This window comes from Amphiprion ocellaris, chromosome 14 (genome assembly GCF_022539595.1).
Source record: "Amphiprion ocellaris isolate individual 3 ecotype Okinawa chromosome 14, ASM2253959v1, whole genome shotgun sequence".
Lineage (NCBI taxonomy): Eukaryota > Metazoa > Chordata > Actinopteri > Pomacentridae > Amphiprion > Amphiprion ocellaris.
This window is the reverse complement of record NC_072779.1, coordinates 6,996,664-7,024,663: the sequence shown is the minus strand read 5'-3', so window position 1 is coordinate 7,024,663 and position 28,000 is coordinate 6,996,664. Positions and strand designations below refer to the sequence as shown.

At 37.1% G+C, this 28,000-nt stretch overlaps 2 protein-coding genes across 3 annotated transcripts; one reads left to right on the top strand and one right to left on the bottom strand.

Moving 5' to 3' along the window:
- Positions 1-97: 97 nt before the first annotated feature.
- On the bottom strand, positions 98-16,696 carry hspa4a (heat shock protein 4a). Its single transcript, XM_023286860.3, has 19 exons — positions 16,394-16,696; positions 13,832-13,889; positions 13,550-13,690; positions 12,522-12,644; positions 11,402-11,501; positions 9,835-9,968; positions 9,013-9,257; positions 8,614-8,690; positions 8,019-8,170; positions 7,498-7,604; positions 6,646-6,779; positions 6,163-6,344; positions 5,360-5,443; positions 3,471-3,626; positions 2,929-3,054; positions 2,642-2,749; positions 2,206-2,325; positions 1,907-2,068; positions 98-1,113 (listed from the first exon to the last, which is right to left on the bottom strand). The coding sequence occupies exons 1-19, from the start codon at positions 16,498-16,500 to the stop codon at positions 913-915; spliced, it is 2,517 nt and encodes an 838-aa protein (XP_023142628.1). The 5' UTR covers positions 16,501-16,696; the 3' UTR covers positions 98-912.
- zcchc10 (zinc finger, CCHC domain containing 10) lies at positions 16,114-27,202 on the top strand. 2 transcript variants are annotated; one of them, XM_023286862.3, is made up of 5 exons: positions 16,114-16,134; positions 18,706-18,822; positions 23,002-23,163; positions 24,492-24,533; positions 26,427-27,202. In XM_023286862.3, exons 2-5 carry the CDS (start codon positions 18,782-18,784, stop codon positions 26,668-26,670), a joined length of 489 nt encoding a protein of 162 aa, XP_023142630.1. In that variant the 5' UTR covers positions 16,114-16,134; positions 18,706-18,781; the 3' UTR covers positions 26,671-27,202. The 2 variants fall into 2 exon arrangements, with proteins under 2 accessions (XP_023142630.1, XP_054873329.1); XM_055017354.1 differs by lacking the exon at positions 16,114-16,134 and adding an exon at positions 16,809-16,944.
- Positions 27,203-28,000: the final 798 nt, after the last annotated feature.

Below are 28,000 nucleotides of genomic sequence, written 5' to 3'. Positions count from 1 at the left end.
ACAGTGTTACAGGGGGCTGTAGGATCTTTACGACCAACAATAAAGCGACGGACAGCAAATGACTATAACACATCAATAAGCCATTTCTTACATTACATGCTTTTTCTTTTTGCCAAGATTTATTTTTGCTGTTTTGGTGATGTGGCAACAACAGCATCACCCAAAAGGTGATGTGTTGGACCAGCATTCACATTGTTAAGTAGAAAAAAAAACAATACAAGGCTACCAGAGAACAACAAACGGACCATTGCGTTTGAATGAGAAAAGCCAAATGATGAAATACTGCATGACAGTAACTTGTAGTATCTAGTTCGAAAATACAGTACAAGTAAACTCAACAAGAACTCCCTGCTTCCTCTTAAACTAAATACATCATAATCCAGCAGTTACAATTGTTTGTATTGAAAAAAAAGCACTATTTGTCATATACAACTCGGAACAATTCATGTTCGCTTACTAACGCCACTGTATCTAAACCTTATTTAGACATACTGCAATATTTTACATTTTCATGAATCCTGTTGGTATTATTAGTTTTCTTCTGAAAGGTCATTTTGTCTGACAGTTCTTTTAATCTGACATTCTTAGCTTAAATGTGCTCAGGAAATGCTGAATTAAACAATCTTTAACATAACAGCCATCAAAGCAGCACAGAGAAAGCAGTTTCCATCGCACACTCACAACTTTTATGCCAAAGTAGTCCATTCAGTATTATTATGCAATTTTTTTGTATTCATCAAAGAAAATGAGAAATGACATGCCAAGGAGGCTGACTGATGAATAGTAGGGATGCTGCTGTCTGTGTCTTCAGAAGAGAGGCTACTGTGTCATCAATAACAATCTCAGAAGAAGGACAGAATCAGGACAAGTAGCAGGACAAACAGAGGTGAAACTCAGAAGTAGCAACAGCAGTTAGTCAATGTCCATTTCAGGGAGCTTGTTCTCTGCCGTTTCCTGTTCCGTGCCCGTGGAAGCTGCTTTGTCTGGGTTGCTTGGCTGGTTCTCCGTTCCCTCCTGCCCATTGACTGGCCCATTCTCTGTCTTCTCCTCCTTAGGAGGCTCCACTTTGGGCTTGGGTTTAGACACCACTGGGTTGCAGGCTGAGTAAAGTTCCTGAACAGTGAAAAAGAAGAGACCATGTGATAAGGATAAGGATAAACTTTATTGATCCCACAGTGGGGAAAGTTCACCGTTACAGCAGCTCCAAAGAAAAAGTATAAAGGCAGTGCAGGAGTAGATAAGAGATAATAGTTTGTAATTGAAATTCTGTTGATCTTTACAATCAATTGGAACAATGAAGGCTGGTTAATTCAAACTTCTTTGCCATGACTACAAGACTACAGCCAGCCCTGAATGGTTGATCCTCTTCACAAAAATGTTTTAGGCCCTGTATTCTGTTCCAATATTGAGGGGATGTTCCAATATCAGGTAATATGCTCACATTTATAATAATAGCCTAAAGGAAACCAGACTAATCACAAACTGCTTGGGATTCCTTGCACTGCTGGCATTTTCTGCACTTTTACAGTTACATTTGTTCCACAAGCCACTTTATGCTGATGTCATTTATTTACAGTGTGGTAATACTCTATTTATTAATTTTTCATCCTTCATTCTTGTATATATTATTGTTATTGTAATTACTATCTTTACTGTACTTATGGTTAGTGCTGCTCTGAAAGATTTTTGCTGCTGTAGCACTGGAAATTTCCCCTGATGTGGGGAGTAATAAAGGACTATCTTATCTTATTTGGTTTGGATGCCATCACTAAAACCCAAGGTTTGAGGCTTGTAGACTGAATTTGTGAGGGTAGCTAAAAGAAGATGTTTCTAAAGGAAGCCTCTGTTATTGACTTGGACAATATAATCATGTAGTGTGTAGGTGCCTTTAATGCACTCTCTGTACCTTAGTCTTTGCCTGGATCTCTGCAACTTTGACCACTGGGTCCAGAGTGAGGTCCTGATTGTTCTGCTGGTTCATCTTGGTGTTCATCCAGACCATGGCATCGTTTACCTGCTTTCCCACCCGGGTCACCTCCAGCTCATCCAGGTGATCGTACAGTTCATCCTGTTGGGAGGAACACAGGTAAATCTGAACACCTGCTCAGTAAGGAAGATGTCCCTGCTCTTGACCACAAAGACTCCTGATAAAGTTAGGAAGACTATAGTTGTTTAAGTAGCAAAACAGTCTCTGTGCCCACTTACCTTTGCCTTGTAAGCTTCAATGATCTTCATGTACATCTGGATCTGTCGGCCAAGCTCCTCAAATGCTTTTGGTCTCTCCTCAGTCTCCATGTATCTCTCATGAATAGGTTGGCCAAATTTCTGTAAAGAGAAAGATCATCAAGTTTTGTGAGTCCACCATCCAGTAAAACGGCAGATAAACGTGTATTGCACTGCAGTCATGCATCACAGAGCCTGCACAAAGCCCCTTACAAATAGCTTTCTCCATGTTTAAACCTTGAGAATGCAGAATGCAGCTTTATTATTTAATAGTGAACAACCTCTGTACAATCACTGCCACCTCTTACCATGAACACAAGCTTCAAAACTGTGCAGTGAGTCATGTCAGGTCTTTTTAAATTCTCCAAGTACCCTTCTGAATAAAACTGGTCTACTCATACATTACACACTTGGTTACCTTCAGCTCAGCCAGTTTGTCTATGTAAACTTGTTTCTGTTGGTCCTCTCCGTCCTCATACAGCCAGTTCTCTGTGTCCTCCAGTTTCAATGAGAATGAATCACGATCCTACATGTTGAACAAAACGTGAGATTAAAGTTAACATTTTAGAAACATGAAGAGCGTAAAACATCAAATACATGCAACATATTTGAATTGAAGGTTTAAACCTACTGAAGGTTACATCTAAGGTTGCACATTTCTACTGAATGAATAAGTGTCTGATGACGTGTTCAATCTGTACTCACAGTTTCATTAACAAACTTCTCCAGGACACCGTGCAGTTTGTCTCTCATGTCGTACACGTACTCTTCCACATTGTTCTTTGCATCATTTCTCTCTTTCTCCAGCTTGTCCTGCATGATCATCTTGCCCTGGAAGGGTCACAGTAAATTGCAGATTAGTCAGTGCACAGCAAACACAGTGAAGACGGGACATCTAACCACTTGTAGATGGATCAATCATTTACTTCCTGATAATATATATTACATGTTTCACATAAAGCATAAAAGTGACTTCTAATAAAGCTTGTCAAGTTTAGGAGCAGGAAATTTAAGAAGCATTATGATGGGAAAGAAAAATTAGAGACCATATCAATAATGAATCTTAAAATAATGAGGGGGGTAATATGCACTATATTAAAACCATAAATTATCAACAGGCCTAAAGTCACTTCTTTTTGTTTTAAACATAGGAAATTCACTCAGGACCAGTGGGCCTCACTCGCACATTGCTTGGACAAATACTGTGCGTGCATGCTCGACATTCCTGGTGATTTTTAGAGCGTTACCTCATTCTCCACAAACGTATTTAGTTCTTCACTGGACAGCTGCCAGTGCAAATTGTTCTCTATGGGCAGCTCCACTGTCTTCGTTTTCACTTTGGGCTTCTTCGCCTGAGGAGGCTGGTCATTCTTCTTTTCCTGTTTGGCATCCTCTGCTGATGTCTGAAAAAGGAGAGATGAACAATAAACACCGGGAAGGTTGAAATACTGCTGTTACCCACCAACAACAACTGCAAGACATATGTGTTGTAACCCACCAAATGTTTAACACATTTTTAAATAAGTGGAACAGGTGTGAATACAAGCTATGCATGTTTCAAAAAATGATATTGTTCTCAAAAAGACACCTTCACAACATAATTCCTCATGTGACTTAAGTCAGTTTCAGTAATTTTCTAATATTAGTCCCACACCTGTCAAGCTATAGCCTGTAGTTTAAGTAAGTTCTGTGCTTTTGTGTCTTAACTGTGACAAAACACTCACTTTAATGAGTGTTACACTGTCAGAATGAGTTTATTATGTTTTCTTGGTAAATACATTAAATTCAGTGCATATTCTAATCTAATTAATTTGTATTTATTTCTCAGTTAGTAGTTATGTGAAATTTTCAGTCACTGTTATCTTCAAATGTGTTTGTGAGGCCATTATTTAATTCCCCTTTAACTCAAAAAAGCATGCATGAATAAAAATAAATGAATTTCCACACCAAGAGTTAACATGCAAATGCCAAATTCCTTTAAATATAGCAAATGTTTTCTATAAAGTGTGGGCGCGTGTGTGTGTGTGTGTGTGTTCATCTTTGTGGGAAACAATTTGAGTTTTAAACCTGAGCAGCAATACATTTTTGGACAGTGAGGGCATTAAGGCTGAGCCTCACTTTCCAAGACACCTGCAAGGAACTGATTGAGATTTGGTGTCTGGGAAAAAGACGAGAATAAGGTTTAGGGTAAGGGGCTAGGGAATGCATTATATTCATGAGAGTCCTGACTAACACAGAAGCACTAACTTGTGAGTGTGTCAAAACTGTGTTAAACTATGTTACTTAAATAAAAAACCTGGTACACCTGATGCATTGGTTACCTAGTGCTGGGCGATATAGCTAAAAAAAACTACATAATTCCACAATTTCCATATCATGTCAGAGCAAAATTTATCACATTTTCTACTTATAATAAATGACAGCCTTTATCTTATCTCATGAAAAACATCCTAAAAACAAACATTGGTAGACATACACAACAATTCTTGCTCTCAATCATTTAATATGACAATCTATGCTAAAATGTATTTGATAATTAGAAGAACCTTTTTTGTTAGAAAGTTTTTCTGTTTAAAAAGTTTCCAACAGATTGATAACTTATTTGTGTTGAATCTAAAAAACAATAGTAATCTTTTTCAGGATTATTTGTGCTACCTAAATATTTTTTGTTGTTGTTCTTATTTACTGACAGAGCTGTTTTTGCTCAAAAGCAGTCTGTAATGCAACTTGACGCATTCGACAGGGGCATCGGTAACCATTTATGCAATGTGAGGATCTGTCTTTGGTGTATTTTGTAACAGACATTTTGGATGAAACACTGGAAATACTGACATACAGGAACATTTTTTTTTCTGTCTACCACGACATTAAGCTTTGTTGAACTGATGATTCGATCATGCTGTCCTCACTGAATTGCCAATCACACCATACTTTTACTTTGCCATCTTCCTGCTGTGGTCTACCTTGCCGTGTGAATTTTTCATCAGAAGCAAGTGGGCTTCCTTAAAAAACTGAAAGGCTTTTGAAGTTGCCACTTGCCCAGCACTTGTAAATCGCAATGTAATTTTGTTCTATATGTAGTATCAATAATGTTTTGACATAATGGTTACTGCCTTATCGCCCAGCACAAGGTTACCTCCATTTCTTCGGTCTCTGATTTCTTGTCTCCGTTGTCTCCTGCCTGGAGTTTCTGATCCTCCTGGTCCACCTGCATTTTGTTCTGACACACGGTAACAAAGCAAAGGACATACATAAATGATAAACAAATATTAAGGTAGCACATTGTTCCCTGTGGCTAGTTTTGTCTAATTAACTGGGATAAGACCATTTCAACATGAGGAAAATAACCAAATATCACTGAGAAACCTAGAATTGCAGGTGTTGACATTTATCAAATTGTACAAATGATTTTGTTTGTCCATTTCTGTTGTGCCTTGCTGAATATATGATCCCTTTTCTCTCCATTTGAGGTCTTGAGTTGATTGCTTTAATTGTCCCGGTGTTAATGATATTGTGTCCTTTTTTTCTTTTCTTTAGGATGTTGTTTGGTCATGTGAAAACCTGCCTTAGTAGGTTTTAGTGTGATATTTCGTCGGAAAAACAGTTATTATGCATTACTGTGCACTGGGGTGCAGATAGTGACAAATATCCCGAAATGAAATGCTAAACATAATATAAAAGGCATTATCATTAAACCCCTTGAAGCTGTCTTAATGTTGTTACAGCAGGATGTCTACATTCCACAGGGAGGATAGGGCTGCCAAGGTGTGGCAGCAAAAAGGTCTGACAGTGAAAAGCATGTGTGAGAGAAAACACAATGTAAACAGCATACAAAAGCCACAAATTTCTCTTTTGTCTCTTCATCACACACACACCCATACACACGCCCACGCTATGTCATTTGTGTCTTACAACTAGTGCAAACGCAACAGTACACACCTCCTCTTCCTTCACTGCCTGGTCTGTCTCCATTGGCTCCTCTCCTTCAGCTGTTTTCACAACTTCCACCAGCGACGCGCTCGATACACTGAACACACCGTGAACATTGACCCGAACTTTCACCTTGACCTTGGCACTCTCCCCTGATGGCTGAGGAACCACATTCTGAATCAAGAACTGGCCTACAAGGTGGAGAAAAGAGTCACAGGTTAACACAAATGAGAATGTTAATAAAGTGCAGAGATCTAACACAGGAAAGTAAGTAGAATCACTGTCTCTAGCTTGCATATAACTGGCAGACTCCTGACTGAAAACTGCAAACTATAGATTCAATTACAAAATGCAGAAGATTTCTGGGCATTATTTTTTTTAGTTCTAACTCTACAGGGGTTCATTAAGCAGAGCCCTTTAAACAGAACAAATATGTGGTCTATGTATCTCTAGCAAACTAATTCAGCCTTAAAGAAGTTGAACCTGCAGTACCTATAGTGGCGGTAGGGTAGGGTAGCTCTTTGGGGTTGTTGTAGTAGGCGTCAAGGGTAAAGGGCTCTTTCCGGTAGAATGTCAGCACTTTGGAGAAGGGAGCTGCATGGTTTTTTGGGAAAACCTCACAATCACTGTAGAAACAGCAAGGAGAGATCAATGACACAAGTTACATCAACTTACAATCTAAATCTGATTTGGAAACTATCAGTTATGATTTGTACAAAGTGCACTGCCTTACAGGCCTTAAATACCCTGCAACAGATGACAGTTTATTTTTTTTCCAAGAACAAGAGTGGTGATAGAATGACCAGGAGACACTGTAGCCTACTGTTTGCACAGCGTAGGTTTCCACCCACTCAGCCACCCACCCACCAACACACCAATCTGCTATTTGGCAACAGTTTACAAAACACATACAAAATCTCCTTCAAACAGCTTTTTGGCTATATTTAAGGACGTTAATCAGAATGTAGAAGTTTTTTAGTAAAATGACAATATTTCTGGAAAAAGACCTCCAATAGCAGCTTTGCATGGTACAAATTCTGAATGAGTGTGGGCAGGTGTGGCAGAAAATCCTGCAGGTACAGGTAAATACATCCAGAACTAAACTTCAATTCTACTGATCGGATTTTAGCATTGACAACTGCTTAACATTTGCCTAGCTGTGGCTAAATCTAACTGTTTCAGTGAGAACTACAGTATGACAGGAAAAACACAACAAAACACATTACACTGTTGTGGTAGTTGCCCTCAAGACATCTTATGTAGGGTTATATAGGGTCTCGTGGTAAGACAAAGTAAAAAGCCAAATTCTAACAAGATATTCAACTGCATTCATACACCTCATACCTCAGTCCTTCCTCTGCAGCTGAATTCCATTTTATGGAGACGGAATAGGGGACAACATCTGTAATGGAGAACTCTCTGACTTTGAAAGCTGGTGACAAGATAGCACACTGAGGAGGGAAACAAAAAATACAAGTTAATAAAGCTCAAACTGTAGCCCGAAAGTTTCTTTCTTAACCTGGCCGACAGCAAAAAACCCTGCATCCATGACATATAGCAAAGATAAACAGGTTTTAGTTCGCTTTTTGTTTGTTTTTTCACTTCTATTAAATATTATAATTTACTATACTTCTGTTTAAATTTCCAGAAACAGTTAAAACTATCTGATTTTCTGTCCATTGCCATACTGTTAATTTGTCGCAAAATATTCAACATATTCAAGCGGTTCAACACTAATCTTGCGGTGAACAGCAACAAACATGTTTCATAGTCCTCCCACTGTGCCATCACAACTGCCAGCAAGTGAGTCTGCTGTGTGAGTCACTAAGAGGACGTAAGCATTTGTCATCATAGGCAAACTGTACCTGCAGAGCACAGCCCCTGGCCACGGCTTCATCAGCATTTAGAGTGGTGCTCAGCTCTTTGCCGAAGAATTTGCTGATTCGCTCTTTGATGGAGGGGATTCTGGAGGCGCCGCCCACAATCTCCACTGCATAGATATCTTCCTTTTTCAGCTCTAAATACAAGAAGCAGGAGACAAGGATGAGGCGAAACAGACTTGTTAAGTTTACAAAGTCACAAGTTCACTTTCCAATACTCTGATAAAAAAAATAAAAAAATGTCAGAGTGTTTAATTTGTTGAGTGCAAACAGTACAAGACTGAATGGATGAAGCTCATGTGTTTACAATAACATTTACAGGCCATTTAATATCACAAACCTGAAAAAAACCCTGACTATTTTGTTACATTTTAACATACTACTTGGAATTGACGAGCAAGAGTAGGCAGAGATAACAAGGAGGTGAGGAATGATTAAAGGAAGGCAGGAAAGGCAGACGTGCTGAGCGTGTCTTGAGGGAAGGGCTGTCTCAGCAAAGCATATGACTGAACCTCATCGATGTGAATGTGCACGTGCTTACGGGGACAGTCCAGCTGCTATTAAAGTCATATGTACTCACTGGCTTGTTCCATGACGCTGCGCAGGGGACCCTCTACTTTGGCCAGCAGCCCCGCACACATCTCCTCAAATTGACCTCTGGGGACACATGGTTGTAAATTATTAATAGATGCAGCCTAACACACACCCACTTTGGAAAACTCCACATGTGCAGAGCAGCAGCGTGACATAGGCAGACTGATGTTAAGTGCTTTTACAAGTGAATATTAACACAATTTATAATGAGTTTTTTTTTTGTTTTTTTTTTAACACTTATTACTGAGAGGCAGCAACAGCAAACGGAATAAACAGTTTTCAAGCCCCTTTTAATGATTTTTGTTCAAGCTCTCCTCTTAAAGACACTCCAATGTTGCTTAACAAGCTTTGTTCTCTTAATTATTCATGTAACTTTGCATCTCACCTGTTAAGTTTACCAGAAACATCAATGTCATTCATGAAGCACTCAATGTTGAGAGGCAAGTCCGAGGAGTTGGCGCTCATCAGCTTTTTGAGCTTCTCGCACTCTTGGTAGAGCCGCACCAGTGCTCGGGGCTTGGACTTGACGTCCAACTTGTACTTCTTCCCAAACTCCTCACAGAAGTAGTTAACCAGGATGGCATCAAAGTCCTTCCCACCAAGATCCGAATCAAATGCTGTAGCCAGGATCTACCAATGAGAAAGATACAAGGTAGTCATTTTAAGTGATGGAAAATTATAAAACATTTGGAATAAAATAAATATTTCATATCACATATTTTTATCTTAAGGTTCCTTTATGTATCTTTATGTACGAGGAGGACAAATCAGGACAACAAATGAAAAAAGTTGAATTGCACCCTGCATTTCTACTCATTCAGTACGTGTTTGTGTTTAATTATTACATTACTAACACAATTGAGACAAAGAAATTAAGAAACAGCTGGATAAGTACTGACAGTTTTTTTCCTAAATTATTTTCAGGTTTTAGCCCATATATAGGAGATATCAATCCATTCCTAACAACAAGTAGTAGGTTCAGTGTCTTTCTTTCTGATTGAAGAAATTAACTCCATCACCACATTTCAGCAACATAACTGTGAACTCATGATTACAAATCACTGATAGGGACCAAGCTATACCACTGTATTTGTAAATGCTCACATGAATCTAGAACCTACATTATGCTGCATCATTATAACCTCTCTAAAACTTCACCGCCTTCAGTATTTCTTTTCAAAATGGGCACAAATTATTCATGACTCACCTTGAGCTTTCCCTTGTTGAAGGCACAAACTGACACCTGGTAACCGGAGTGGCCCAGATCCACAAACACCACTATCCTGGGCTTTTCTTCTGGAGCTGGCAGGTCCTGCTTGTAAATTCCATACGCCAGAGTCACTGCAACAAACAGGCAGGTACAAGTTGCTGTAAGTTTTTTGTCACCACTAAATCAGCATACTAAGTACTAAGTTGTATTTCAGCTGCCCTGTCCTAAAGTAATTCTAAAATAAACACACAATTGTCCTTACCACACTCTAAATAGATACAGATAAAATATAGACAAAGCTTAGAAACATGTATCTGTTACACTGTATCTGACTGAGTTACAAACTGATACATAAATCAGTGTTTCTGCATGTCTCTGAAAATGTACTGTAGCACCAATGTGACATGTAAAAGGGTTTACAGATTGCTTAAAAGCCGGCAACATTTACTCAGCAATAATGTAGTTTTCTTAAAACAGAAGCAAGACAACATGTCTGACTAAAGCCCTATTCGCACGGGATTAGTATTACCTCGGGACCAATGGTGATTTCTAATAATTGCCAAGGATGTCTGTGATCTTAACCCTGTGTGTATGCACCATGTCAGTATATTGTAAAGTAAAAATTCCCCCACAAAGTAACTACCATATTTCGCCAAACGCCGATGTGCTGTGATAATACTAGTCCTGTGCGAACTTGCATGTCAGTGATACGGGGATATTTGCGACTTTTTTTTTTTTTTTTTTTTTTTTTAATTGCGCACCGTTTTCTACCTCTTTCCCGGTTGAATTATGGAGGCTGCCTTGGTAATTACTGACAACAATGTAGGAGCAAATGCAGGAGTAGGCCTATACACAACGAGCCGATGGACCATTCACAGAAAAGGCAAAATGAAATCAACAAGAAGAGGGAAATTTCGCAGGATATTAAGATGGAAGACATGCATAGCAGCAAGCGGTAAGCATATCTTTCAACAGGCCTTATACAAATGCCCTGATGGCCCGTTATCCCGACAACGTTGCCCACTGTTCTCAAGTCATGTTGCTGCTTTAACATATCTACTGTTGCCATGATGTCGACATACCACGTTAAAAGTGATCATTTTAACCCGAACCACAAGCTTTCCATAAACCTAACGAGACCCTAACAATAGAGTTGTTACAACATAGGTTTTTAATGTTTTTAATGTTTATTTGCGCGACCAGTGTCTGTTTTTTTGCGCGTAGTGTCTGGCCACTTTGCACATGGACGTGACAACAGCGGATGTTGCGAGATGCACAGATTTGAAATCATATCCGAGCTGTAATTTCAGTAAATTGAAGTAAAATACAGACTTTGCTTATCCCATGCGGATGCACTGCAAGAAACACAGACGTGGGGGGGTAATTCACAAATTACCAGAGATCCCCAGGTAATACTAATCCCAAGCGAATAGTACATAAGTATCCTTGAGACACGATTTCACAGCACAACTTTCTAGTGTTGCTATAAAGAAGTATAAGAGATTTCTGATTAAAATAGTTCAGATGTCACCTGTCCTACATAGATTACCACGTTTCTATGTACCTGCAGTGGTTTCATTCATTAGTCGTAGACAGTTGAGGCCTGCGATCTGAGCTGCATCCATGACAGATCTCCTCTCTGCGTCAGTGAAATAGCTTGGTACCTGCACGGGGGACAAAATTATTTAGTGAACAATGAGACTAATGGCAACAGTCACAGAGTGAGGGCAATGTCTGAACACACAAATGATAAAAAAATGTATACATATAAAATTACTGAGGCTGATGATACACTTAAAATGCCCTTCATTTCTTCCATGTGAAAGATCAGTTTGGACACTAACAATGTATAAATCGCCTTTCTCACAAGACGTCTGGATAAAATTACCGTGTTAGTTACCTTGGGTGCCAAAACAAAACATCTCCTTGGGGAAAAGCTCAAGGGCTAAATTTAGCTACGTGGCCACAGTAATCATAACACGCTATCCATCTCCAGGGCTGATGTAAACTGTAGATTTAGGCCCAGTGAAAGTAACAGCCTCTCTGTGTGAGATCTCTGACATTACACAACAGATGCTATTGGTGAATGCATACAGTGAGCTCAAGAGACGCACACTTCCCACTCTTCACCAACAAGGTGCGAGAGAGGAAATAAAGCTTCCAGACAAGACATCTGGTGAGGTGCTCAGAGCTCAAAATGTCACATGAACAGGTGGCAATACATAATACACCTTGCAGGCAGCTTTCATTTCTTTCTTTTTTTTTTTACCCAAACTGCTTGGAAATGCAAGAGGATGACATTAATAGCTGCCAGTCAAATAGCAGGATGTAAATAGAATTTAATGTTCTACTCAAGTACAGAGGACATCAGTACAGTAGGTAAAGTCATTTTACGGTGACTCATGGGTCCCTTGAAGCCTCGTCAGTGCAATGTCACATCTTTAAATAAGCTGCGCGCAGAAATCCAACAAGTAAATTAACACCTCCTTAGACATTAATGCCAAATAGATTAAAAAATAAAAAAAAAACATTGCTACAAAAATAAGTCTAACAAACATCTAGTTGGATGTGGTAAGCGGACAGATTTTCACAAGAAACTAATGAACAGCACCAACAAAGCAGTCTAAGATGTTTTATAGATTTTTAGACACCCTGCCGTAGTGGTTGTTTTCAGGAATGCTTACCGAGATGACACAGTCTGCAACCGGTTTCTTCAGTGCACTTTCAGCAGTCTCCTTCAGTTTGGTCAGCAGCATGCCTGTGACCTGCTCGATGCTGAACACCTTCTCTTCCTCCATGTACATCACCTTGAATTGGTGAGAAGGAGGAAGATGACTATTTTCAAGGCAAATCATTTGTCATTTTGTACATACACAAGGCAATGAATTTTAATATTTTTAAAAACAGGAGAACAATAATGTGACAGACAACCACAGCTTCACTGAATGCATTGAACAGATTGACTGCTCATAAAACAAGCCTCCACAAGATCAGTTACTTTCTCAGAACTGGGAAAAATATGTAAATGTAATAAAATATGTAAAATGAAAACTCTTAACGCAACGAGTAATTTTGCAGGCAACAACAGGCTGTTTTAGCCTTCTTTGATTTGACACTTCTTCTGCTCCCATTTATCCTGAGGATTCACATTAATCATCTCCACATGGACACAACAACATGTTGGGCTGTGTGTTTGCAGTGTGTCTCGCCACGTGTTGTCATTTACATCCTCGCAAAAAACTTGGGGTATGTTTTGAGTTTTACACTAAATACTTGATAGCACTGAAGATTAGTGCATTTTTCATAGTTAGATAGTCAGCTGAGTAGAAGGCTCAGAGAGATAATATCATGATCATTCTGACGATGGAATAATATTCTGAGAGGCAAAACAACACACAAAAACAAACTCAACAAAAGAGACTTTTCTTAGGATAAAAGCAATGACAACCTGGAAAGAACTGGAAGATAAAGTAGAAGAGGTATGATTCAGAGGAAGGACCATTACATGAGGCACTTCTGAGAGCACTGCAGTTAAGTGTGGAGGACACTGTATTCTCAAGAACAAGTCGTCTGCAATGTTTTTTCCTTGCTTAATTTCTTCTGGCTGTCCCTTTTTATTTTTCACTGGCCTATTTTAGCATAAAGTACTATGACAAATTGAGGACAAGGCCCTGCTCAAAAAGTATAATACAATAATGACGTGTCATCTTACTTTTATACCAGTGGATCCAGAAGGCATCTGTGCCAGGTCGTACACCAAGTTAGACTTGGCTGACTGGACATAAGGGTCCGAGAATGCCCTGCCATGGAATCGCTTGAAGCCCTGCACTGTGTTCTTACAGTTGGTCACCACCTGGACAAAATTTAAAAAAAGAAGACAAAAGAGGAGGAAATTAAAGAAAAATGAGTTACAAACGAAGTATTAGCCATAAAATTATTTCTAAATTTTGCATTTAGTTAGAATTCTGGTGAAGATGACAGGATGGATTTTTACCTGGCTCTTTGCAGCAGCTCCTATTGATCGATTTCGTGGTCCAAATGATACAAATGACCTGGAGAACACAAAAGCAAAGTGTTGCAACATGCCTTTATAAGCAAGTTCTTTGTGCACATGTTGTAATCCGTCAGTTTGTGAATACACCCCAAACCAAGACAGATTTACTTGCCAGTGAAGTTATTACATGGTGTCATCTCATGCCTACACATGACATGACATTTCGGAGCCCAACCCACGTAATACAGATCATTTTCCAAGTCTGTAGTCACAACACTAGCAGTTTGGTATGGTTTGTAACAAAATCAGGATTTCAGCTTACAGGCTGTCTCGTAGCAAATTTACATGTGCTGTCTTTCTCAATGAAAAAAACTACATGCCAAAAACACAAACTGTCACAAATCCAATACAAATTAGTTTTCTAGGAAATGTCTTTTGAATCCATGATTGAGGCTACGGACAAGCTTGTTGAGATTCATCTCTCACACAGTGCTATATAAACACAGTCTGAAGTGGTGTGCTCGATCCACCTGTATGCCAGTGGGTTGTGGTCCAGACATGGCTGTCATCATCATCCCTATCAAGCACAGATGCTACTAAGAGCTACAGTTTCTGTCAACACAGAAGTGCAGTTGGTGATGTCAAAGAGAGGCCAACACTACAAAGTCTCTGAGGAGACTGGCTCAGTGGATGCTGGGCCACCGCTTGACCCAAGTTAAGATGATGTAGTGATTTGGACTCAGTTTTAGTGATGTGAAGGAGAGAACACACAAATAAATGGACATCCAGAGCAGATCAAAATTAGGAAATTTGAAGGGAACAATCTTTAAAAGGAATGTAAAATCTCTTGAAAGTAATATTGAAGAACTCTGTGGGCTTTAATGGTTATTTAATTGTGAAAGTTTGCCTCCACTGTCTTTCTTTGCATTGATTAATCCAATCATTTAAGTGTTTTGGTCGCGAAAGGTTAGACTTGTTAAGTCGCCACAAGCCTCAGATAATGATTATCAACATTTTCAACATAAATGTTAACAAGTTCAAAAAACACCAAAAGGCTCCTTGAAATCAATTCAGCTAAGATATGATAAATCATACAGCCATATGACTGAGGGTTATCTTTTGAATATAATATATCCTCTTTATCTTCTTGACACAAATCGCAGACAGGTCCAATCTGCATACGCTTTTTCCTCTCCTTTTGGGATACATACATTATAAGTAGCTTCTTAAACAGATCTCATCTTCCGCTCCAACTTTTATATCTCTTCTGGCCAAAAAATACATAAATCTAAAATTTTTACCAGGGATAGGTGCATATATCCGATATTTCTGTGCACTATCGTTGGCAATTTTTAATATCTTTGTATACTGTGATACTATACATAACTGTTCTACACTCTCCTAATTAAGCATTTGATAGGTTTTGTATACTGTGAGACAAAGTGTCCATAATGTACTTAAATGTTGCATGTTTTGAACCTTTTCTTTTTTCCTAATTTTAAGAAATCATCCTTTGTGGTAGTCAGATTGTAAAAACAAATACATGATTACGAAAAACTTAGAAACAAGACATTTCAGACTTTTCAACACAAGACCTGAACTTAATCAGTTTTCATGTCGCTCTAAACGTGAGATATTTCAATAAATATATAAAATCATGGTATATCTGATGGGATAACAGAACAACTCTTTTAAAGGCTGTATATCGCAGCGCTATAATCCAGTTATTTGTTATAAGCAGTCCTATGCTTGAATTTATCCACATAATCTCCATGGGAGCACACGTAGACAAGTCATCCGCTTACAAAGGATACTAAAATCCTCTTTAATATACATTTTCATTAGGAATGAAGACAGAATAGAACTAGTGGAAGTACAAAGTGTTCCGTCTAAGCCAAATGAGCTGAACTTAGATAATATAAACGGCAACTTGACAATGGGAATGTTTATAGATAAGCAAATGCGCTTTAAAATGTTACGACAAACTGTTTATTTCTTCAGGGTAAGTCATTTAAGTCTTAAAAGCTCTAAATTTTGCTAGAATATTCCAACAGGAGATCGGCCGCTGTCGTCATCGCGTGGAGCACAGCTCAAGACGCCTACTTTGTTATACGGGGTACACCGGTTGGACGGAGCTTACGCCTTCAAGACTGTAACTAGAGCGACAGGGAGGGAAACACCGCCCGCTCGTGTTCGCCGGGCTCAAGAAAGCCCGTTATCAAACTGCTCAGCGCCGTTAATAAGACTGTGAGCTTAGCTAACCAGCTAGCATGCCGGAGCTCCACGGTTGGAGACTGAACCAGGTGTGTGAGTTAAGGATGATTTTTGGGTGGTTCCATGTTCGCCATGAAAACGTTGACACATGTTTCACTATTAACTCAATAAGTCAACACATGCTATTTAGAAAAACATAAGGACACAAGTTTAGCTAACGGCTGCTAGTCAGTAAAGCCGCTTCACGTGCATTACCGTTGCCCCGTGAGACAACACTTAAAAAATGATATCTTCTGTTACTATTCTCCCCAGAACTCCAAGAAATAATATTATATTTTTGGTACTTACGGTGTACATCTGTCGCTGTACTCGTTGGCGATTGTCTCGATTCCTCCGGCTCGGGCTACAGCTACATAGCAGCTTTGAAAGCCCAAGTCAAATCCCACCACTGACATTTTCAGGGATACGTCTGTCTTCTAGCTTTAACGTTGTCTTACAGTACGACTTGGGAAAATAAAACAAGGGCTGGCTACGGCTTTAAAATTCTGTAAAAGTCAGGTGGAGTTGTTGTGCTGCGCTGTGTTAGGTAGGACTACTTGTAGTCATAATCCACACCGCTGACTATTACCGGTATCTCTGATCTGCTGGCAGGCTGCAGCAAGGTGGTCTTACTGACTTCTCGCCGCGAGTTATCGCGAGATTTACGTAGTTCCAGCTGTCTCTGGACTTTTCTATAACCATGTGAGAGACTGTTCTCCAGTAGTCGAGGTTTTGCGGGAAATGTCTTGAGATTTCTGTTGATTTTGACGTCATTTCGAATCAGAAGATTTACCGTGTTATAACATAGCATGATGGAATCAAGAACTGGTTGATCTGATGGTGTCTCGGATAAGCCCAAGGTGTGAAACAAAAATAGACTGTAATGCATGTGTGATGAAGTCATATGTCATAAACTACCACACGCTTTAAAACGATTGAGTGAGCGAACCACAGTTGCACATTTACTCTTAAGAACATATTAAATCTACTGTGAAATCATTTACTTCATTTTGTACAAGTTATCATAATAATATATTACTTATAACTGTTGAGTCTGTCACAAAACAGTATACTGTACACATGATATAAAACCCAACTCAGGACAAAGACATAAGACAAAATAAGAGAATAATATGAAACTAATGAATGAAAGTTTTCCTTCTGTACACCTTTAGCTTTGTTCATCTTGTTATATTTAGCATACTTGTGTTTTGCCTTTTTACATTAACCCATGTGAAACATATATGACATTTGGTTCCCTTACATCTCATGTGTTTTGAATAAATTTTAAAACATAGCAAAACTGTAGAATTAAACAAACCCATTAAATAGAAATGAGAGATGAAGGCATGTACATGCAGCTCTGACAAATAGTAAATATGGGTGGGTGTAACGACAGTTGAATAGTAGGAGGGTGCATTGCGTTGGTAACCAAATGCTCAACCTAAGCAACCGTTGGCACAGTATGTGACTATATGGGAATAACACTGAGAAGAAAACAGACAAAGAGAATGTTTATAGTTTTATATTATCCATATGCTTGTGATAACAAACTAATATAAACCAACTGGGACATATTTATGTAAAAGAATAGTGTCAAAACTTATAAAGAAAAATTAGAAAAAGGTGTTTTCATTGTAGATGTCAGTGAGTTTGACAAAATAAACACCATTTTAATATAATCCAATACTGCCATAACATATACAGTACACAAGAAATAGTCAGGGGAGTTTGGCATAGTATGTAAAATTATAGGGTCTTAACCTTGTTATTTAAATTAGTCTGGTACATTTGTACTGTGTATAGTATGGTAGGGCCTTCACCTTAATTTTTAAATTAGCCATGTAAGTGAATAATAATAATATTAATAATAATAAATAATGTAAGGGTATTGTCCTTAACCTTATTATTGAAATTAGTCTGGTACATTTGTACTGTATATAATATGGTAGGGTCTTCACCATATTTTTTTAATTAGCCAATGTAAATTATTATTATTATAAATAATAATAAATAAGTAATGTAAGCGTCTTATCCTTAACATTATTTAAATTAGTCTGGTACATTTGTACTGTATATAATATGGAAGGGTCTTCACCTCAATTGTTAAATTAGCCATGTAAATTATTATTATCATTATTATTATTATTATTATTATTATTATTATTATTATTATTATTATTATTATTATTATTATTATTATTATTATTATTATTATTATTATTATTATTATTACTACTACTACTACTACTGAGAATAATAATAATAATAATAATAATAATAATAATAATAATAATAATAATAATAATAATAATAATAATAATAATAATAATAATAATAATAATAATAATGTGGGATCTTATCCTGAATAATCAAAATTAGTCAGGCAAATAGTATAGGCATTTTAACCTAGATATTTAAATCAGTCAGTTAAATTTGTATAATAATATATACTGTACGGTCTTTACCTTTACACATAAATGTGTGTAAACTTATATAAAAAACCTTATTTTAGGGTCCTAACCCTAGCATTTACATTTGAAGACCTAGAAGATACAGGCGTGTTTTCTTGTTCTTGTTCTATTTCCTGTTCTTGCGCTTATTGTTGTTCTCGCCATTAGGGGCGCTGCCGGTATTAAATTTGTCGGAAACACTCGCTGACTTGACACCAACGAAGAAGTAAAAGTAAACTGCAACATGGCGACTCCCATGCATAGAATAATAGCCAGGAGGCAAGCGTGAGTATAATTTCTTTAACTAAATATACCGATGTTATTTTCATATTTTTGTGAATGTAGCAGCCTTTTAAAACAGACGACGTAGAGCTCGTGGAGCTTCGTGGTAAACAGGAGGCGAACCACGAACGATGCAGGTCGTAGAGCCAAAATGCGTCGCTGCCTTTATGTACATCCCATTATTATTGGTATATTTATCTGTACATCCCATTATTACTGGTATATTTATCTGTACATCCCATTATTGTTGGGATATTTATCTGTACATCCCATTATTATTGGTATATTTATCTGTACATCCCATTATTACTGGTACGTTTATCTGTAAATCCCATTATTACTGGTATATTTATCTGTACATCAAATTATTACTGGTATGTTTATCTGTACATGCCAATATTACTGGTACGTTTATCTGTACATCCCATTATTACTGGTACGTTTATCTGTACATCCCATTATTACTGGTATGTTTATCTGTACATCACATTATTACTGGTATATTTATCTGTACATCACATTATTATTGGTATATTTATCTGTAAATCACATTATTACACTGGTACGTTTATCTGTACATCACATTATTACTGCTATGTTTATCTGTACATCACATTATTATTGGTATATTTATCTGTAAATCACATTATTACACTGGTACATTTATCTGTACATCACATTATTACTGGTACGTTTATCTGTAAATCCCATTATTACTGGTATATTTATCTGTACATCAAATTATTACTGGTATGTTTATCTGTACATGCCAATATTACTGGTACGTTTATCTGTACATCCCATTATTACTGGTACGTTTATCTGTACATCCCATTATTACTGGTATGTTTATCTGTACATCACATTATTACTGGTATATTTATCTGTACATCACATTATTATTGGTATATTTATCTGTAAATCACATTATTACACTGGTACGTTTATCTGTACATCACATTATTACTGGTACGTTTATCTGTAAATCCCATTATTACTGGTATATTTATCTGTACATCAAATTATTACTGGTATGTTTATCTGTACATGCCAATATTACTGGTACGTTTATCTGTACATCCCATTATTACTGGTACGTTTATCTGTACATCCCATTATTACTGGTATGTTTATCTGTACATCACATTATTACTGGTATATTTATCTGTACATCACATTATTATTGGTATATTTATCTGTAAATCACATTATTACACTGGTACATTTATCTGTACATCACATTATTACTGCTATGTTTATCTGTACATCACATTATTACTGGTACATTTATCTGTACATCACATTATTACTGGTATATTTATCTGTACATCACATTATTACACTGGTACGTTTATCTGTACATCACATTATTACTGGTATATTTATCTGTACATCACATTATTATTGGTATATTTATCTGTAAATCACATTATTACACTGGTACATTTATCTGTACATCACATTATTACTGCTATGTTTATCTGTACATCACATTATTACTGGTATATTTATCTGTACATCACATTATTATTGCTATGTTTATCTGTACTGCTGTTTTATATGCTTAGACTTGAAGTTAACCTACGAGGTTGTGCCTAATAGTCTTCAGTACCTTAACCGACCACGTCTCTGTTTTTTACAACTATATCTACTTACAGTAATTAACTGTGTTTGTCCAGTCTACCTTATTTTCTGTTAAATGAAAACGCCATATCATGGTGGTTTCACTTCAAAACTCATTCAAGTGCAAAAAAACATAAAGACTTACAAAATATCAAGAAGCATTTCAGTACTCAATAAATTCAAACACATTCTGAACTTCAAATCACTCCACATTCTATACTGTTCACTGGTTTTACCGTATCTAAATTACTGTGCCGAGGTTTGGGGAAATACTAATAAATGTTCACCGCATTCATTATCAATACTACAAAAAAGAGCAATAAGGATAATTCATAAAACCAGGTATAGAGATCACACAAATTCATTCTTCTTAAAATCAAAAATACTAAAATTCACTGACCTGGTTCATTTTCAAACAACACAAATAATGTACAAAGAAATAAACAACCAGCTTCTCGTAAATATTAAGAACTTGTTTTTTTTTTTTTTAAACAGAGATGAGGGTTATAATTGAAGAGGGGGAAAAAATTAAACATGGTGGATTTCACACAACACTAAAGTCCTTTTGTCTTTGCAAACTCAATTTGCAATATTAATTTAGTTTATTTGCATAGCACTTTTAAGACAAACTAAGTTAAACAAAGTGCTGGACGTGCATATAAGACAACCCACCAGGAAGATATGTGTGAAAGGCAAGACAAAAGACAGAATATAACTTGCAAAATCAATAAATATAAAATACCAAAAAACAAGACAAAACTTGTAAGATCAATCTCTAGAATATTAGAACCATTAAGAGTAACCAAAAGCCACTGGAAACATGGAAATCTTGAAATTTATAAAATATGTATTTATCAATAGAGAAGGAATATTTGATTGACAGAGGAAAGCTATACCAAAACTTTGGAGCTGCCACTGGAAAGAAAGACAAGGAAATTAAGTCGGGCACGGGGCTGCAGGCACATATTTACACATTTGAAAAATACAAAAACATATTACATTTTGATAATTTCTCAGCTCACATTGTCAGAAAGGATGTTGTCTTCCCCCATATCAGAAAGAAGGACATTAAATTCTGGACAAAACAAAGACAGATATATTCATGTACAAACCTCTTCAGTAGTGGCAATTTTGAAATAAGCAAGTGACAATTTCAACCCTTAAAATATAGCACAAGCTATACAGTAGATAATGTAAGACAGGTTAATTATTTGCATAGTTTAAGTGAGTTTTAATCATTTTGATCTCTGCAAAAAAGCATTGCGAATATTTCTGTATTTGTTGATAGTTCTGTTATTTTTGCAAAAAAAGTGCTTTTTGTGGGACAAACGGACAGTTATCTTCACATTCATTTGTATATCCAAAGTGAAAAGCTCTTCTGGAAATATCTTGTTTATATTTTGCTTGATTTGTTCATTTGCAGCATATTTTGTCTGACTGTTAACCCTAATTTAACTTAACCTCACTGGACGAGAACTGCACAGGTGCTCTAATTTATAGAACTTTCCAGCAGATGGGAAATGAGAAGTCAGTTTCTTTTTGTTGTGAAGTTTCTAGAACTTTAGCAATTAGTAATGTTCTCCTAACTTAAGTAGTTTCAGTAGCCTATCATAATATATCCTATGCATGAGAGCACAGATGGCCAATACAGTACAATACAATACAATGTATGAGACTTAACTGAATTCAGAATGGTTGATTTGAAATGTTGGCTCGCATCAACAAGTTTTAAACTCGAAAAACCGTGTTTGCATATTTGAAACATACATCAGTGTATAATTGATGGTATGTGTGTACTCATGTTGTCCACCAGGCCTACCATCGTCATGGCAGCTAGTGTATGAGAAAAAGCCTTTTTGGAGATGTTTTGTTTTGGAGTGCTGTTTAGGATCAGTGGTGTTTGTTTGTAGGGAAGAACAAGAAGTGTGTTGAGAGCAGTTTGGGTTCACTACATCTGTCAGCTTCACAGGAAAACTTTATTGTTTATGTTCTGACTTGGAAATATATTTTTATCTTTTATCTATTATGCAGAAATGGCTCCAGTAGTAACCTTTTTTATATATATATCATCAAATGAAAGCACAATTTGTGGTTCCACCAGAACCTTTTTTTATTGTACTTTAACTGCTTTTATTTTACTACAAAATTACTTTAGATTTTTTTATTTGTTATTGACACTGGCTCCACTGGTGATGCACATGTCAGTAAATCAATCAGTTTCAACTAGAATGCTCTTCAAACAAAATTGTGCCATTTAGGGGGTAAAATATACTATTTGTGATTTTGATATAGGAGCTTAAAGTCTCTAAATTGGTCTTTAGTTCCCTGTTTATGCTGGACTACTCAACATTGGATTTTAATCATATACTGTTCTTTGAAAATGCTAGTTTGGTCCACTTAGGACCTTTTCCAGAGGTTTAACATACTCAACTTAAAAAACTCTGCTGATGCTCATCTGTCAATGAAGCTGCTGTTGTGTTAACTCTTTTACATTTCAAGTTGATCTTGTTTATTATTTTGAGACCTTACATTTAGATTTATCTGCTTTATTGCATACAGGGAGGCGAACAAACAACATGTGCGCTGCCAGAAGTGTTTGGAGATGGGACACTGGACGTATGAGTGCACAGGGAAGCGGAAATATGTGCACAGACCATCAAGAACAGTTGAGATGAAAAAGAAGCTCAAGGAGAATGAAAACAAACCCCTCAGCATCACTGGGTAAGGCATCTTCATCAGTTCATCTCTCGTGTCAGCATGGAATGCGATTCTTAACCCCTAAAATGCCACCATTCTCACCTGTGTGAAGAGTGTCAACACTGTTCTCACTTCAGCCTTCCATATAGTGCACTGGAAGTTGTTAACTGACTGCATTTGAAGCAGAAACAGTTGAATTCTTACAGAAGATGTGATCATTGCAACATCTGCTCCAGAGGATTCTTAGTAGTACATAAGGAGTTGTCAGCTTCCCCCCCAAAAAAACGACAAAAGATGATCATAAATTTACAACTTTACACTACCAGTCAAAAGTTTGGACACACCTTCTCATTCAATGCTTTTTATTTATTTGTATTATTTTCTACATTATAGATTAATACTGGAGATTAACACTTTTTTGTTTACAACATAATTCCATATGTATTCTTTTCTAGTTTTGATGTCTTCAGTATTAATCTACAATGCATAAAATAATTAAATAAAAAGCACTGATTGAAAAGGCGTGTCCAAACTTTTGACTGGAGTGTATATGCTATGTACATTTGCAGTTGTATAACAACACTAGTCATTGTTTGCACAACTTGAACTTTACGTCTAAAATCTTTTTCTTGTGTTCAGTTGTCATGACTCAGTACCCATGGGGTCAGAAACTCTTGTATGTGAAGAGAAGCTGGTGTTCGCACTTTTTACCTTTACAGTTATCTGCACTGCGAAACACTTTGGATCAACGTGGGCAACCAGAGAGAAATGATTTTCATGGTCAGTCAGGGAATCCGGCTCATCAGAAGTACAGCGAGGTGTCAAGCTCAGATGAAATGTCATACTGTAAGACACTGTGTACCTCAGAGCAGTAAAACACTCAGTTTCTGACCCATGCCAGAAACAAGTTAGCCTGTAAATTAGACGGAGCCACTGTTCCACTCAGAAAAAGACACACAGAGAGCAACACTGTCTGCTATAAGACTGTGACTGTACAAAGACCGGCTCACTGGCAAAGCTCAAGGCTGATGATGCTCATTTAATAAGCATACATTGTTAACACCTGTGACCGTGAAATTAGTTTTGTAGTTATTGTCAGTGCTTGAGCTGGAGTTAGCAGCTATATTCATTCACAAGTCTGCACAGTGAACATCATAAACTCTTAGAAGTGTGTTTTGTCAGGTTCAATGACCGTTTTCTTTCTTTTTTGTTAGTTCCTGCATGAGGGAGAATGGTTCATTGTATGTTTAAAAACACAGCTACAGCGCTTTTCCCCCCTTTTATTACGTGTGGGTATTGGTTTAGTTGAGCAAGTCTAACAAAGATGTTTTGTCTTTTTTTTGTCTTTGCAGACCAGGAAGAGAAGGATCCAGTGAGAAGAAAATAAAAAAGAAGTAAGTAAAATGTAAATTACACCATGTTTTGGCAATTTGAAATTTTTTGGTTCCACACAATATGTGAAATATTTACTAGAGGAGCACACTTTATGAACAACACACTTAAAGATATACATAGTTTTACATAGTTACTAGTGTGGTGGGGAATAGTTTATGCTGTTTAAATGAAATTAAAACATTTTGAACTGTTACGGCTTCGTATTAATCCCTGACATTTGAATACATTAGCAAGCAAAACTAAACAAAAACAATGATTCATTAAGACTGCATTTATTTCCTATTAAATTATGTCATGTAGCTGTTTCCGATTTTTTTTAAAGTACTCGCTCCCTTGTATTTATACACCAAACAAAATTATTTGATTTGTAGGGAGTCGCTTCATTTTCTTTGAGCCATTCACCTCTTGTCACATGACTGTCAATAAGGTCACATCTGAGTTGTTGGAGTCACGGTTGTGTTAACTTGTGTGACAATCAGACTACGATGGGATGTCAGGATGTGCTCTGAACAAGCGGTGCGGCCAAACTCGTATTCCATTTCTGGATGAGCAGGTTTAATATAGATGACCTCCTTCGCTGCATCTCTGTCCCACTCTTGCTTCTAAACTCTGACTGAAACCAAAGTCCATAAAATAGACAGTGGACAGAAATGTGTCTTAACAGTGCCCTCTAGTGGAGAATCATAACTACTGCAAACACTTCCAATATCTGCTCCTACACATCATATTGAGGCTGACTTGTAAATTAAATTTTTATTAGAAAGTTTGTATTGTTGCATTTAATCATTGTATTTATTCCCGATCCAATCTAAATGTGTAATTAGTTGACAGTAGACCATTTTCACAGCATAACTTGAACTGTGTCCGGATATAAAGCACAGGTGTTACTAATAAGATTCACAATGGCTCTGTTCTGCCAGCGTGCACAATACCAGCACCCTGAAACTGAAGCAGTTAAATGAAGCCATTGTTAATTTTATCATTTGCACCTGTGCTTTTTCTGCCATAACATGTCAAATTGCTGTTTTGTGAAAAAGGCGACTTGACCCCCTTACTTCTGTCATCTGAGTGCTCTTGTTTCTTAATTATCCCCGAATGATTTGACCTTTTTTACAGGAGACATTTTTTGGACTGTGGGAAAGGCACAGATGGAACTAATAATGCCAAAAAGTACACTGTGACAAAAGATCTATTTAACTCACTCCACATTTTGCCCCTGCTTATGCTAGCCACAACCGCTCAGAGTAGAGTACAGTTGTGATAGGCGGCTACAAAAGTGTCAAAACAAGGTAAACAAGTGAATATTTTGCTTCACATAACTCACTTGTTCAGTGTGGACTTGGTCATCTCTGTACGTAGTTCAGCTCCAGCATAAATTCTGGTGTTGTGTTATTCGTAGCTGCTTGTTGTCAGTAGTAGGGGCCATCGTTCAAGAGATATCAGAGACGATGATTGACGACGATGATGACTTCAGTGGTGTTGCTAACTGCTCATAGAAGGCACTGATGAAGCCCTGATAAGCAAAACTCCCTGTGGTGTGACTACTGCATACTGCTTTGGAAAACAAAAAGAGCACATGTGCAGATAATGTTATCAGTTTTCCCCCTATATTCTTAGAAACATTCAGATCTCCACTTGTAGCATTGCAGACATTGTGTCATTTCACTTTCAGTATCTGCAAACAGAGCATGTGAGTGTTGCTCAAAAAGAGTCAGCACTTCAAAGTCCCTTCACACCTTCTTTTCTCCTTATGTGACACCACAACGACCGTCACAGTCCATGTAACATCTCGGTGACCACAACAATTGCACCGTGACATTAATAATCATAAACACTTTTCAGTTTTTTGTGTGTTCATGTTTTCCCTGTCTTGCTCTGCCACTTGCTCTCAGGGCAAAAGACACGAGCGACAGCAGCAGTGATTCAGGCGGCTCCTCCAATGACTCATCTTCAGACAGCAGCGACTCCTCCAGCTCCTCTTCAGATGACAGCGACAGCAGCAGTGACAGCGACGATGACAGCTCTTCCTCATCTTCCTCTTCCTCCTCCTCCTCTTCATCCTCAGACAGCTCAGACTCAGGAAGCAGCAGCGATTCAGATCAAGGACCTCCAAAGAAGAAGAAAAAGAAGAAATAAGTATTTTGGAAGAAGTGGAGTTTCTTGCTGTTATTTGTTTCCCAAAGTTTTTTTTTTTTAAAAAACCCATCACAGCTGTTTGGATCCGAATGGTTTGGACAGTTGCACAGCTTTGTTAATACCGGATGAGAGGAGAACAAGGGACCGTTTTGAGTTGGCCAGCGTGACATATGTTCTGTTTTCAAAACATTCCCCCTCTTACTTCTACTAGCGCTATATTTTCTCAAGTTTGTAGGTCTACTAAGAATATAAAGTTTAAATATCCGAGGAAACAGATTTGATTATTGATGCTAAATCTTGGGATTTTGTACTTGAATATATTTTTAGTCAAACTTAATCTGTACAGCTCACAACCTTTATAGAGCAACGCCATATCTGGAGTAGAAAATGTATAAAACATAATGTGACCTTTTAAAGGATACTGAATACAAGTTATGTTTTGTTAAATCTAAAATTAGTTTAAAGTTAGAAAGTCTTGTTGCTAAGAATACATTTGCTTGTTTCCCTGTGAAATAAACTTGGCTTGTTTTTATTTCTAATTGTCCATTTTGTATTTGTAAAAAAACAACCTAAAGTTTCTGACCTTACTCCTTAAGGTGAATATAAAGTGTTTTGTAATGGTTTGTTTGCTAGCATTGAATTTCTTTGAGCCTACAGTGTCTTTAAGGGTCCTTGAATATGGGATCATTTTTGAAACCCAGCCCATGATAATGATGATTATGACAGTAATGATAATGAGGATGAATTAGAGTGTGTGGCAGACCACAAAACTGTATTTAATGTCATAGCTTAGTGATTAAAATATATTTAATATATAAAATATTGATATATATATCAATATTTCTGAATGCATTTGATCAAACGCTGCTATTGTTTTTGGGGGAGGTTGCATGGATTTTTTTATCAGGCAGCTTTTCTGCAAGCTTGCTTTGGAAGAAATTAAGTCTCGAGTATCCAGGATAGACTAGTCGATATGATGTCAAGATCTCAAACAGTTTATTTTAGTCTTTTAATGTGTGTTGAAAAGCCATAAAATGAGAGTTTGAGATGTGATGGTCCTGGGTGGTTATTGGTTGCTTACAAACATATACATATATATGGATAAAGTCATAAATATGACTTTTAACTAATTAAAGCACCAAAATGTCTGACACACAAAGTTACTATTAATGTATCAGAGAAAAATAAATAACTAGGTGTGTAACCAAGCACAGATTTATTTAAAATTAGTTTATATATCGATCAAAGGCACATGACAGCTTAAATTAGCACCCCGTGTATTGCATACTTAAAATTAGTAAGGTAATCAATCAACAGCAGAGAACAATGA